Source organism: Coccomyxa subellipsoidea (assembly GCF_000258705.1).
Source record: "Coccomyxa subellipsoidea C-169, whole genome shotgun sequence".
NCBI lineage: Eukaryota > Viridiplantae > Chlorophyta > Trebouxiophyceae > Coccomyxaceae > Coccomyxa > Coccomyxa subellipsoidea.
This window is the reverse complement of record NW_005178027.1, coordinates 1368649-1380579: the sequence shown is the minus strand read 5'-3', so window position 1 is coordinate 1380579 and position 11931 is coordinate 1368649. Positions and strand designations below refer to the sequence as shown.

The 11931-nt window shown below is 55.0% G+C and overlaps 2 protein-coding genes across 2 annotated transcripts; one reads left to right on the top strand and one right to left on the bottom strand.

The window, feature by feature from the left end:
* Positions 1–1170: 1170 nt before the first annotated feature.
* On the bottom strand, positions 1171–4119 carry COCSUDRAFT_67587 (hypothetical protein). Its single transcript, XM_005644818.1, has 9 exons — positions 4059–4119; positions 3902–3963; positions 3693–3780; positions 3526–3587; positions 3346–3445; positions 3141–3233; positions 2851–3022; positions 2449–2693; positions 1171–2246 (listed from the first exon to the last, which is right to left on the bottom strand). The coding sequence occupies exons 3-9, from the start codon at positions 3744–3746 to the stop codon at positions 1563–1565; spliced, it is 1410 nt and encodes a 469-aa protein (XP_005644875.1). The 5' UTR covers positions 3747–3780; positions 3902–3963; positions 4059–4119; the 3' UTR covers positions 1171–1562.
* A 2215-nt stretch (positions 4120–6334) lies between these two features.
* On the top strand, positions 6335–11571 carry COCSUDRAFT_67586 (hypothetical protein; the record flags this gene model as incomplete). Its single annotated transcript, XM_005644817.1, has 15 exons — positions 6335–6376; positions 6585–6704; positions 6850–7010; positions 7287–7369; positions 7641–7773; positions 7879–8034; positions 8201–9446; positions 9578–9655; positions 9757–9954; positions 10065–10181; positions 10280–10433; positions 10622–10776; positions 10877–11010; positions 11158–11273; positions 11498–11571. 15 exons carry the CDS (start codon positions 6335–6337, stop codon positions 11569–11571), a joined length of 2967 nt encoding a protein of 988 aa, XP_005644874.1.
* Positions 11572–11931: the final 360 nt, after the last annotated feature.

Genomic DNA, 11931 nt, shown 5'->3' with positions numbered 1-11931 from the left:
AAATGACAGTGCTGGAGACAGACATGCATGTGCCCAGAGTCATCTGCGACTGAAGCGCTTTGCACGAACCATTTTCCGTGGCTGACCTTGAGGCGCCCCTGCAGCAAATCCTGCCGCCTGTCCCACACAATTAATTTCAGTAAAGCAGCCAGTGCCATCCTTACACCCTTGCGTCAACCATGATCGCACTACAAGGAATGTACTGCGGGACACAAATACCTGCTCTGGTATTGGCTGCCCAAATGTGGCTCCTGGCAGAATTGTCTGTTGTGGTGCATGCTGTGGTTGCAACACTGGTGCGTCAGTCTGTTGTGCTGCGCTGATCACATTTTGCCCTGGTACTATGGGTGCAGCGGCTGCCGGGCTGCTTGTGGAGTTGGGGCCAGCATCTGGCGCTGTGAATACAGACGCAGGCACATGTGCTGGTGCTGTGCCTGATGGAGTGCCCAGATCATTGCCCAGCAATGCAATGCGCCCGAGTCCACCTTCACCTGCTAACACCGGCGAACTGACAGCTGCAGCAGGCAGTGCTGGATGGCTGCTTGGAAGGCCTGCCTGTTGCGCAGGCATATCCACATGTTTCTCTGCTCCAGATCCAGAGGCTGGACCAAGACAAGGTGTGCTGGACCCTTCCACAAATTCGGGCGCTTCCCACTCTAGGACGTCTTGCACTGCTTGGCTGGTGTTAGCAAACGGTCTTTCTTTTGCCTGATCGAGTAATGCTGGCCTTCCAAGCTTGTGTGGAAGTTTGAGCTTTCGACGCTGCGGAGCTGAGCTAGACTTCTCAGCTTTTCCATCGGTAGACTGGCTTGGAAGAAAAGCTCCAAATCGAGGCTCTTCAGGAAAGCAGTGGCCTAGAAATCCTGGATGATCGAGCAATTTACGACGAAGAGCAGGTGCATTGTCATGATCCTCATCTATGGCCTTACGCTTGGGACCTCGATTATTAGCCATAAAACAAAGGTAGGGGATGGGCTGTTTGTGCTGACACACGAAGCTGCTCGAGCACTCAGAATGTGTCTTTGACGAAAATCCCTTTGATTTTTTCAGATCTCCATCATGGAGGACCGTCTCCTCTCCCATCCTCCTCTGGAGCATTGTGTTCAGAGTCATTGTGACGTCACTACTATGGAATACATGGCCATCCAATGAGAATGAAGTTTTGGATTTCATCTAGAACAGTGGTTCACAATGAGGAATCGGTGCCACCATGATAAGGTACATGACGCGCTTAGGACAACAAGCACACAATGGCACTGCAGCAGCCAGCTGAGCCGGCTGCTGCACAGTGCTTACCGTCAGACTCTCGGAGACTGCAACTACAATCTATTAGAATCCTCGATCAGACAGTGACTATGGTACCCCAGGCATAAAGTTTCAAACTGGGGAGCATATTTGAAAAAGCGCCAAACTATATCCAAGTTCTGAGGAGTTCAAGCAGGCAATGTTCCTGGACAAGACCCTAAAGACACGCTAACAGTTACATTCTCAGACAGCAATGAGCAGGATACCCCCACTGAGCGACTCCCACAGAGACAATACCCCTTCTGTCAACCTCGGCCTCACGCGAATGGATTGCCGCCTGCCCGTTTGGGCCTCGCCTCTGAAGGCGCCCCAAATGCTGCATGCCCTGGGAGGCCGCCAGCAAAGCTGCTGCCCGGTTGCGCTGTGCCTTGGAAGAAGGGGTCGCCACTGCTGTGGGCACCCTCAAACCCTCCGTTGCTCTGTGCGGCTGCCGGCTGTCCGTATTGCTGCATGCCCATGGCGCCGTAAGGCTGGAATTGCAGAGGCTGCTGAGCGGCGTTATACTGCGGCAGATACGGCGACGCGCCGCCGGTGAAGGAGGCTGTGGGGGCCGCAGCGATTGGCGGCGGCAACTGCGCGGTGGGAAGGGTGCTTCGCAAGCCAGGGACCAGGCTTGAGAAGACGTCGTTCTCTGGGGGAGGTGCAGGCTGCGACACCGCTGCTGCAGGGCTGCTGCCGGGGCCTGGCGCGTCCGCCACAAGCTGCACAGGAGGCGCGGCGCCGACGCCAGGGCTGGACAGGAAGTAGTGCTGGTCAAGGCTGAGGTAGCCCGGCGGCACAGCGCCCGGCTGCAGGGGATATGCCATCATACCAGGCGCAAAGCCGGGGTGCACCAGCAGGCCTGCCTGCCCCAGCGGGGTGCCCAGCTGCCTATATGGCTGCGCCCCTGGCATCTGCTGCTGCACCTTGGGCTGCGGAGCAACCATCTCCGAGAACAGATCCTGCACGCAGCAGCAAGCTTGCTCATGCACTGCAATTGCTGCAAAAAGTGTGACAAGGAAGAGCCCATGTTGCCATTTCCATTTAGTTGCATTTTCCATTTAATATTCCATTCAAGCATGAGAGGGGTCCTGACATATACAATCTCAAGCAAAAGACCGCTCCTGCAATGTTTCACATTTGCCGGAGTGCAGTGGTGCTCACGCTGGGCAGCTCCTTCATGACAGGGCCATGGGGCGAAGGGGGCTCTGGCACGGTGGAGGGCGGAGGAGTCGGCGGCTGGGGAGTGTCAAAGGCCTGCCATCCGTGGAAAGCACCGCTCGCGCTGCTGCTTGTGCTGACTTCAGGCGCAGGCGTGGTGGACACCCTGGGCTCCTCAAAGGTGGACCACCCCTCCTCCTGCGGCTGCTGAATTGCAGGCGCAGCTGGCGCCACCGCGGGTGCACTACCTGTCGGCAGAACCCACAGCACAGCGCTCACAAGAGAGTGGGACCATTTGGCATTGCCAACAATCAAGCCAGTGCTAATTACAACGCTAAGCTTACTGCGCCCCACGCCGTCTGTGCCACGCATGCAGACAGACATTGAATGACTCATGTGCCTCACCCGCGGAGTTCCCAAATGTGTCCCATCCATTGTGGGCTGGCATGGCAGGTTGGGCTGCCGGAACATTGCTGGGCTGGGCCACATTGGCAACAGGGGCCGCCGTGCTCGGCGACAGCTCCAGATCAATCAAGCTGCCGGCCTCTGATGTCGTGCGCGCTGTCTCTGAGGGCCCCTGATGCACAGCAAACCAAGCACTTAACAGCGCTTTCGGTGGCCTATCTTGGCATCATTGCATTTTCAGGGAGAGAATACTAACATCAGGTGAAGGAATGGTCTGCATGACCTCTCACCTGAGACACGGGTCCATTGCTGGAGAACCCAGCTCCGATCTTCAAGCTCATGTCATTCTCGCGAGAGGCAGTAGATCGAGCACTGCTGGTGGACTGCGGCAGGAAAAGGTAGCCCTCAGGATCTTTTGCAACAAGGAAGCAATGCAACCTTGTGACAGGGTAACCTAGCAGAAGTTCACTGGGAGACACATCAATCTTTTGGTACCTGTGTGCGGGACACTGGTGGCACATATGCAATGTCCTTGCTGTAATAGCGCCTTTTCACAAAAATCAGGTCAATCCAGTCGCGGATCTTTGCAACGTTCCTGCACAAAGACCAGGGAAATTTGGTGGTCATCTCCAAAGGGCACAAGTGACAGGTCATGTGCTCTGGGCAGGAGCTTACCTGTCCACCGGCTTTGGAGCGTCTCTGGGGGTCCACTTCGCAAGAAAGCATGCCAGAGCAACCTGCGCAGCGGTCCAGATGAATACAGAGGAAAATGAGCATACTTTTAAAATGCCATCCCCTAATGCCCAGGATCTCGAGGAAAGCAAAACAGTGCGTTCTCATACCCCATTGCCACCCTCTTCAAGAGCCCGAATTTCTTCTGGCTTGAACGTTGCCATAGATATGCCCTTGCATCGATGGCTGAATTGCCGGCTGCACGGCAAATAATGAGCATCAGAAAGTAACAAAACAACAGCTGCAAGAGCAAACGCTCAGTGACAAGACAGGAGAGTAAAAGTGCTCTCTGCAGACGGCATGAAATGAGGAAACTTACTGCACTCCGCTGCAAATCGTACAGACAAACGTACTGAAGTTGACCACAACGTACTGAGGCCCCTGCAAAGGGAGAAAGCATGCTTGAGGTCCAGAAGTACAATATTACTTAACGCTTGTCGCAAGCAAGGCCCACAAAGCAGACCCAGGAAACGCACCAAAGTATCACAGACTGCGCATCTCTTATTCTCGGGCAATCGTAACAGCGCCTTGAGGATCTTTTCATGCTTAGCATCGAGATTCTTGTTTGCCATTTTGCGTATTAGAGCTTTTTCTTTACAGTGCGTGCAGAACAGCGGTCAACAAGTAATTGCCATCATCACAATGTTTCGGCGCGAACGGGCCGCAAAGATGGAGCCCCACCACTGTCATTCAAGAATTCTGATGAAGTGCCGCATCATGTGCTATTTGCTTTTGGACCCTATATAGCTATCTAGGGCCTATAGGGCCGCTCTGCCAGGGGTTTCACATTTCCGGGATCTCAATCAAGGAGAAGAAGATTAATTGGAGTACTAGCGAAACTGCACTGATTCTGTCTGGAGATCTATAGATGCGGGACAGCCTGAATGAACGCGGGGCAATACGCTGAGTTGTGCATCTAGCATCTGCGCACGGCCGAAGCTCATGCTGGCTTTAGACTAAAGTACTAATCCCGTGAATTCGATCACCCTGATTGACTTGAATTATAAAAAGGTTCATTTGGAGCTGAGATCGCTAATAGTACCCAGCATTAAGACAAGTGCACCAGATGGCATGCTACTTGATGACTAGGTGAGAATTGACAGCAAGGGCTTTCTGCGATGCGTTGCCCATGTCCGAATCCTATGAAACATTGGGAGTAACAGTACCGTGCCTACATGATTCAATATCTAATCATCTGCATGGATACGCAGAGTCATGTGGAAGGAGCACATTTACTAGACTGCTGATTTCAATTAGCTACATTTGATCGCCCGCGTGCGCTCATGAGAGAGTAGAATGAAATTGAGGACCAGCAGCAAGCGGAAGCCCACAGGGGATCTATTACTGTTCAGGGAACAGACACACAGCACGAAGCGCCCAAAAACCACACATGCACAACATGAGCAGGGGTATAACTTGCGCAGCAAACCAGTCAAGGGCCAGCAGCCCAAGTTCTGGCTCACAGAGACCCAGAGGAAGAACAAAAAGAGCCTGCAAGCACCAAATGGGCCGCGCCCACTCACACCTAAGCCGGGTGTTGTGTCATTGCTGCGGCAGTTCAGATCGAGGAGGCTTTCAGCACAACAGAAGCCTGTGACAGGATCCGCATATTGCTCTCCTGTGAGAAAGCCGCGGGTACCAGCAGTGCCAGCAAGAAAGAGCCTCAGAATAGGCGCCAAATGCAAGCTGGTGCTGCAACAGGAGCACAGATTGCCCACAAGGGGCGGCTCTCGCCGTTTGAGAGTACCTGTTGTGACCCTGTCGAATTCCGATGACAGCCGCAAAAATAAGGGTGAGCAGCAACCTTCTTCGCTTTGCCCCCCTGCTTGTTGGGTTGCATCAAACATGCAGTCTCCAAGGCAGAGGCCTTGCATGCTTATAATTGGTCATAGCTGGGTGCCAATTGCAGGAGCCGAGTGCAGCTCCGTGCCCGCAAAGAAACCTGCTCCTCCGCTTGCAAAAGTAGCAGAGGACCACACTCAGCCCGTTACAGTGCAACACGAGGGGCCAGAATCAGGGGAGGAGGTAAGAGCTACACACGAGAATGAGAACTGGGCAGCTGGGCAGGCTGCATCCAATCAGGTTTGCTGCCTGTTGACAGTGATGCTCGGTCGCACCTCCCAACATAGAAGAGGACGTTGTGCTTGGATAGTCAATAGACATTCTCAGATATTAAATGTGTTCTTCTATCTGACCAGGAAAGTCAAGGTGAGGCAACACTGGAGCTGGGACCTCAAGGCAAAGAGCAGATGCAGGAGCCGGGAAGTCTGCTGCCACAGCAGCAGCAAGACACTATCATACTGAACACTCCTGATGTCAGAGGTGCTGCTGAAGTGGTCCCTACATCACAAGCTGGCGCCTCTCAAGCTCAGCTCAGTGCCAGCATCATTACAGTCCCAGCCGCGTAAGTCATCCCTTCTCCGCATGCTGTTTGAATTGATGAATTTGCAGTTTATCTAAAACCCGTAGAGACCAATATCAAGAATCATGTACCCATTCTTTTGACAATGCTGCACAGTCACAGGGAGACTGCAAAGGATGCCATTGCAACAGCATCACCCCCTTGTGGACCTGCAAACAGGGGACTCTACAGGGTTAGTTTAGAGTCCCCTGCTGCAAAGGTACAGGACAGCACAATAGGTATCGCCCATTCCTTGCTGATGCCATCATACTTTCACAGGCATGCTTGCAGCGGGTGGTGCACCCGTTTGTCTGCTTTAGTGAGTAGATAAGATATGTGAGAAAAGTTGTGATGACACCTGTGCTCCAGGTGGGCAGGGCGGCCAAGAAGAGCGTGTGTCAGCTTTGCTGAACATCAAGGCTGGCGTTCAAGCACTCACGGATTCCTTGCAGTCTTGCTGCACACTGCCATACAGCCTGGTGAGTCAAGCCTTTCTTGCAAGTAGATATGCGAATTTTCAGACACTGACACAGACCAGCTGCCCACACACATGACCATGAGAACCAGATTACTTGTGAAGCAATCATTGTTGTGGCTGCAGGAGCGGGTAACGGCTGGAGTCTCCTACGTTGTGCCAAGCAATCTGGCTCTACCGCATGTGACAATGCGTCCAGCTTACCCGGAAGCTGTCACTGGGCCAGCAGTGGAATGCCTCGTGTCCGTGCTCAGAGATCAGGCGCGCTGCTGTGTTGCATGTCTGCATTGGGTACCATGCAAACACTCAGTTTCTCCATTCTTCATCTCATGCAAACCTCAATTTGAACAGAGGTAGGTCTGTTCTGGAGCACTGTCTCTGTTGTAAACAGGCAGCAATAGCTCTGGTCATGCCAGCACACAGCGAGGGTGCCATCAAGGACTATCTGAACAAGCCTGAGGAAAGGACGGCCATGGCTGCCCAAAACAACAGTCCATTCAGACTGCTCCACCCAGCTGAGCTGAAGCAGTGCCTGGCAGACCGCACCTTCACGTGCTTGCATTACCGCCTCAGCGAGGACTGCCAGCTGGTGCCTTGCACTCTGGCAGCTCTTCCTCCAGTCCAAGAGGTGGCTGGTCTACCGCCTCAACAGCCGATTCAGCCAACCACTCTGCTACCTTCAAACGGACCAGCGCCAGAAGAAGCTCCCAACACTGACAGAAGGTAGTCCCCATCAGCTTTAAGCATGCCCACCTCATACTTATATGACCGCTCAGGTCTCCCTCTCAAGATTGGATGGACTCCAGCCTTTGACTCTGGCTCTGGCAGGTGGACTGTGGCAGACAGCAACGTCCAGATAGGCCTGCTGGTGCGCAAGGGCATTGGCGGGACGTCATCTGCCAGAGCTGTGAGTGCGCTCCCTGACAGCTAGCAGGCTTCTGTGGTTCCTTATCAGTACCCTGTTGGAGGAGGACTTTTATACTGTGTTTGCACAGGCTGCAAGGAGACTCTACAGGCAAGGCGTTCTTGGCAGAATGTCGGTTGAGCGTGAGATGCATCTGCACCTGGCCGGCCATCGCCATCCGCTCCAAATCCACACGCAGCAAGGTGACAGCCTGGCACTTGCAACTGGTTTTGTACCAGCGCATGACAAGTGGGACTGCATATTATTGTTGCTTGCAGGTGACCAGATTAGAAGCCCAGGATCTGCCTCGGGGCCCAGTGTAGGAGGAGATTCTTCGGCTGCTGAGGCCATGACAGAGTCTGCCAATGCAGAACTCGACGATGTGCTTGAGAACAGTGCCGACATGGCGCAGTGCGTCTGTTCCCCTATTGCTGCAGATGCAATGATTTGTGTAGCCATTTTTGTGGCTGCTGTCGCCATGCACAATGCTGACGTGAAGACTTTTTTCATGCACAGGGATGCGGCTGAAGGGCAGCTGAACGCAGAGGGCCTCAATATCCCGAGAGCAGATCAGGCAGTATCTACAAGTAGCGAGCCGCGCGTTCGGCTGTACACTCAGAGCTGCCGCCTGGAGATGTACTGCGCCCAGCACACCTGGATGGCTCTGTCACGGTCAGCATCACCAACAGCCATTCCCACGCCAATGAAATTTCACTGACTCAGGGCATGTACAAGCTTCTTTTCAGGCGCCCTTAAGACTGACTGTGCTGCTGTATTGCATAGCACTGCATTTTCTGCCAGTCCATACCTCTGTGTAATCTAGCATACTTTGGTGCAGGGACCAGCAGGCAGCCCTCCTCGGGGCAGTTCAGGGCTTGGAAAGGCATACCTCATGCCTGTTTGCGCGGTGGAACTATGAGGCGCTGACTGCCTATGCGCAGAAGCTGACAGCCAGCGTCGACCTCGCGCTGCAACAGGCCCAGATGCAGCAGGCAGCCGCCCCGCCAGCGGTAGTCAGACCTCTACCTGCACCCAATGCAGCCCCCGCTGGGGCAGCACAAGTGGGGATGGGTCCGCAGCTGCATGCAAGACAGCCACAGGCAGCCTTGCCTAGGTTGCTCCCGCGCCACGCGCCCTGTGCAGCGGTTGCCATGGCGGTGCCAGGCGTGCAGCAGCGCACAGAGGCCCAGAACCCAGCGTTGCCTGTGCCATGCGTCTTGCCGGCAGCCCCTACTACAGCCACACCAGCAGCTGGCTCGCAGGTCAGTGTCAGCGCACGACAGGAGCAGCTGCCCGGCTTAGCTGCCCCAAGCACGCCAAGCGCAAGGGAAGCGAAGCTACAGGTTGACTCACCGGGTGGCCGCCTCGTCATGGGAATACCCTGTTTGCAGCCATCCCCTTTGCCAGCCAAAGCGCAGGCGCCACCTGCTTGGCCCACTCCTGCAGCAGCACTGGCATTTTTGCATCAGCTGCTTCGGGGAGCGCCTGCGCACACAGTCACGCAGCAGCTGCCATCCATGGGAGCCAGTGGAGGGAATGCAGGAGACAGCAGTGCAGTCGAGCAGGGCGAAGGAAGCTGTGGGAAAGCATGCCTGCCCACACGCCACCGACAGCAGGGCCCTCATTTTCCCGGAACTGGGGAGTCAAAGGACTTGCAAGCTGCGTTGAAGATCGGAGAAGTGCCAAGGGCACAGGTGCAGCCGTCTGTTGCGCCCGCTGTCACCCCACAGAGCCCCAGCAGCTGCAGCCCTGGCAGCAATCAAGCAGCAGCACCGCCGGCCACTCCACCTGCCAGGCCTCCCACTGCAGCCCTGGCAGCAGCAGCAGCCCACATGGCTGTGCTCAATGGGGCTCCGCCTACCGCACATGTCCCTGGCCCGCCCAAGGCAGCCAGCATCCAGCCACGGGCTGCCGGCATGTGCGCACCGGGGGTTGCCGCATCTGCCCTCGTCCTGGCCTCCGCTGCGTCCTCCGCCCTGACAACCCTGGGCATGCTGTCCAGTGCAGGGCCGGTGCCATGGCCGTTGTACCTGATAGGCACCCGAGACAGCTTCAAGTACCACCTGCACGCCGAGAGCAAGCAGGTCTGTCTTCAGTGCCCTCTCTTTTCCTTAATGTATTCTGTGCTGCCAAAGACAGAAGTTTGTGTCACTGCTCGAGAGACCATGTCCAGATCATTGAATCAATGTAAGGGGTGACACATGGCCTGGTGCAGGTGGACTTCAATGGCCGGAGCTGCCTGAAGACAGAGTACCTCTTCCGCCCCGACCATGTCCCGGAGAACTACAACGAGGTGCTCTTTCTTTTCCAGTTATGAATGTTCTTCTCAGCTTGATATGACCTGTGAAGGGCGCGCCCGTTTGTGGTTGGTGATTGGAGCACGATTGCACGCAGGTGGTGAAGGGCCAGCAGCAAAGCGCATGCAGACCAACAGGACCTCCACACGCTTGCGAGCCAGTGGAGCGGATATTGCTCGCTCCTGCCCCATCAAAAACAACACAGGAAGGAGCTGCCGATGTCCTTTCAATCTGTGCCGAAGATAGGCAGGCAGAGGAGGCCCAACAAAGTCCAGCAGCGCTTGCCCCGGCTGTGGTGCGCTGTGAACTCTCGGGTCGAATGCCTTCACGCTCTCTATGTTTTTCGATTGTTTTCCCTCTTTTTGCCAGATGTAAACACAAGATGTCAACTGTGCGTGCCTGCAGAGCATGGAAGCCAGCGGCGCCAACTCTGGAGCGCCAGAGACCGCCTCCAGCCGGCCTGACTGCCCTCAGCTACCATCAGCCAGACTGTTGCCTGCAGGCATCTGCACCTACACCAACGTGAGTGCGCCCAGCTTTGTTGTTCACCCAATCTTTTTGATTCTTACAAATCGAAGCAAGCTGCAACTCGGCTGTGATTGAAGCTGCTGCTTGCACAGTTCTACACAGCAGAGGAGCTGCGACAGATGGAGGCCGGCGCAGATGTGGTGCACGCCAAGGCCAGGGAAGGGCGAATGCCGCAGACGTGCTTCCACGAGACGCGCGGCCGCGGCGGAGGGCTCAAGAGGACCAAATTCTTCTTTGGCGCCAGATGTGAGTTGCATGTAATCATGCGCATAAGCATCCTTTGGACTCGTCAGAGCATGACGCGCCTCGCATGCGTGGGTCAATTGTGATAACTGCCCACAGATGAAAAGCCAGTGACTGATGGTGTCAGCGGTCCACTGCTCAGCAGATGACAAAGCCATGTCTGGGCTCTGAGAGCACTGCATGTGGTGCAGACCTGTGGACAGCAGAGCAAGCGGCGGATCCAGCTTCGCGCCTGGCTGCCGGTGTGAGGCTGGACGTGCCACCTGCTCCCACATGGATGCAGGCTCTGGCCGAGAAGCCGTTGGTGGAGACAGGGCTCGTACCGAAGGACTTCTTTGACGCCTGGGTGAGCAGACTCCTTTGGCCCTGATCATGCGTTTCCTGCTTTCATCGCAGACATGTAAAGTAACAGCAAGTGTGCTGAGGTGCTGTTGCCTTGGCTGCAGGCCCTCAACCTGTACCACGATGGGAGCGAGGGCATCCAGTCCCACTTTGACGATGGCACTCGCTTCTCCCGGCCCATCTTCTCTGTCAGGCTCTTCTCTGACTCGCGCCTGTCCTTTGGCACCCAGCTATATGGGTGAGAGCTCATATCTCACTTGTCTTCTATGTTTAACTCAAACAGCTGTGCATTGCACAGATGTGAGCAGACCACCTTAAGGGGACATTATGCAATGACTTATGTGTGAGCAGGGCTCATATCTGACAAGTGCATCTTGACTTACAGGTACACAAATGGAGCGTTTACTGTGGACATGCCACGCGGTTGCATCACAGTCATGGAGGCGGGTGGCTATGCTGTGGAAGGAGTGAAGCACTGCGTGCGGCCTGCTGACCTGGCAGGTGCTTGCTGCATGCCATCGCCCATTCCCCAAGTCCTCATGCATCCTGCATTTCAATCTTCTCCATGCATGGGAAACAGTGTAAAGCTTGCACTTTGCGGGCAAATGAGCTGCATGCATCTCAGCTGAAGAATGTGTCATGTGCCAGGCAAATCTGCAGCGCTCATCATGCGTCACATCAACCCTGGTTGCATGGAGCAAGCACGGGCCCTTTTTGAAACGCAGACGCTGCAGATGTTGAGGGGGTGGTCCATGAGAGATGCACCAACTCCTCCAGTGCCTCCCTCGGCAGACTCTAGGTATTGGACCCTCTCCTCCTCTACAGCCTAATGCTGGTGTTGCCTGTCGTTGCTTCAATATTTGATGCTTCAGCGTGCATTTAAAGCCTGTCACAGCAAGTGCAGAATCACCAAATGTGATTGATTGGGACTCAGGGAATTGCCTGCGTCTGTAATTGAGCGGGAGTGCTGGAGCGTCCTGGACCGATGCATTCAGCGCTTGGAGTCACCTCTGTGGCTGCCTAAGTTTGGGGTTGAGTCTCAAGTCGCGCGCGTCCTTGACACCATCATCTCCAAGGTATCTGCGTTTTTCCTCGGTTTGCTGTAGCACTCATGACAAAGTTCTGAAAAGGCACTGATATGGACTTTCTGAATGTCCAG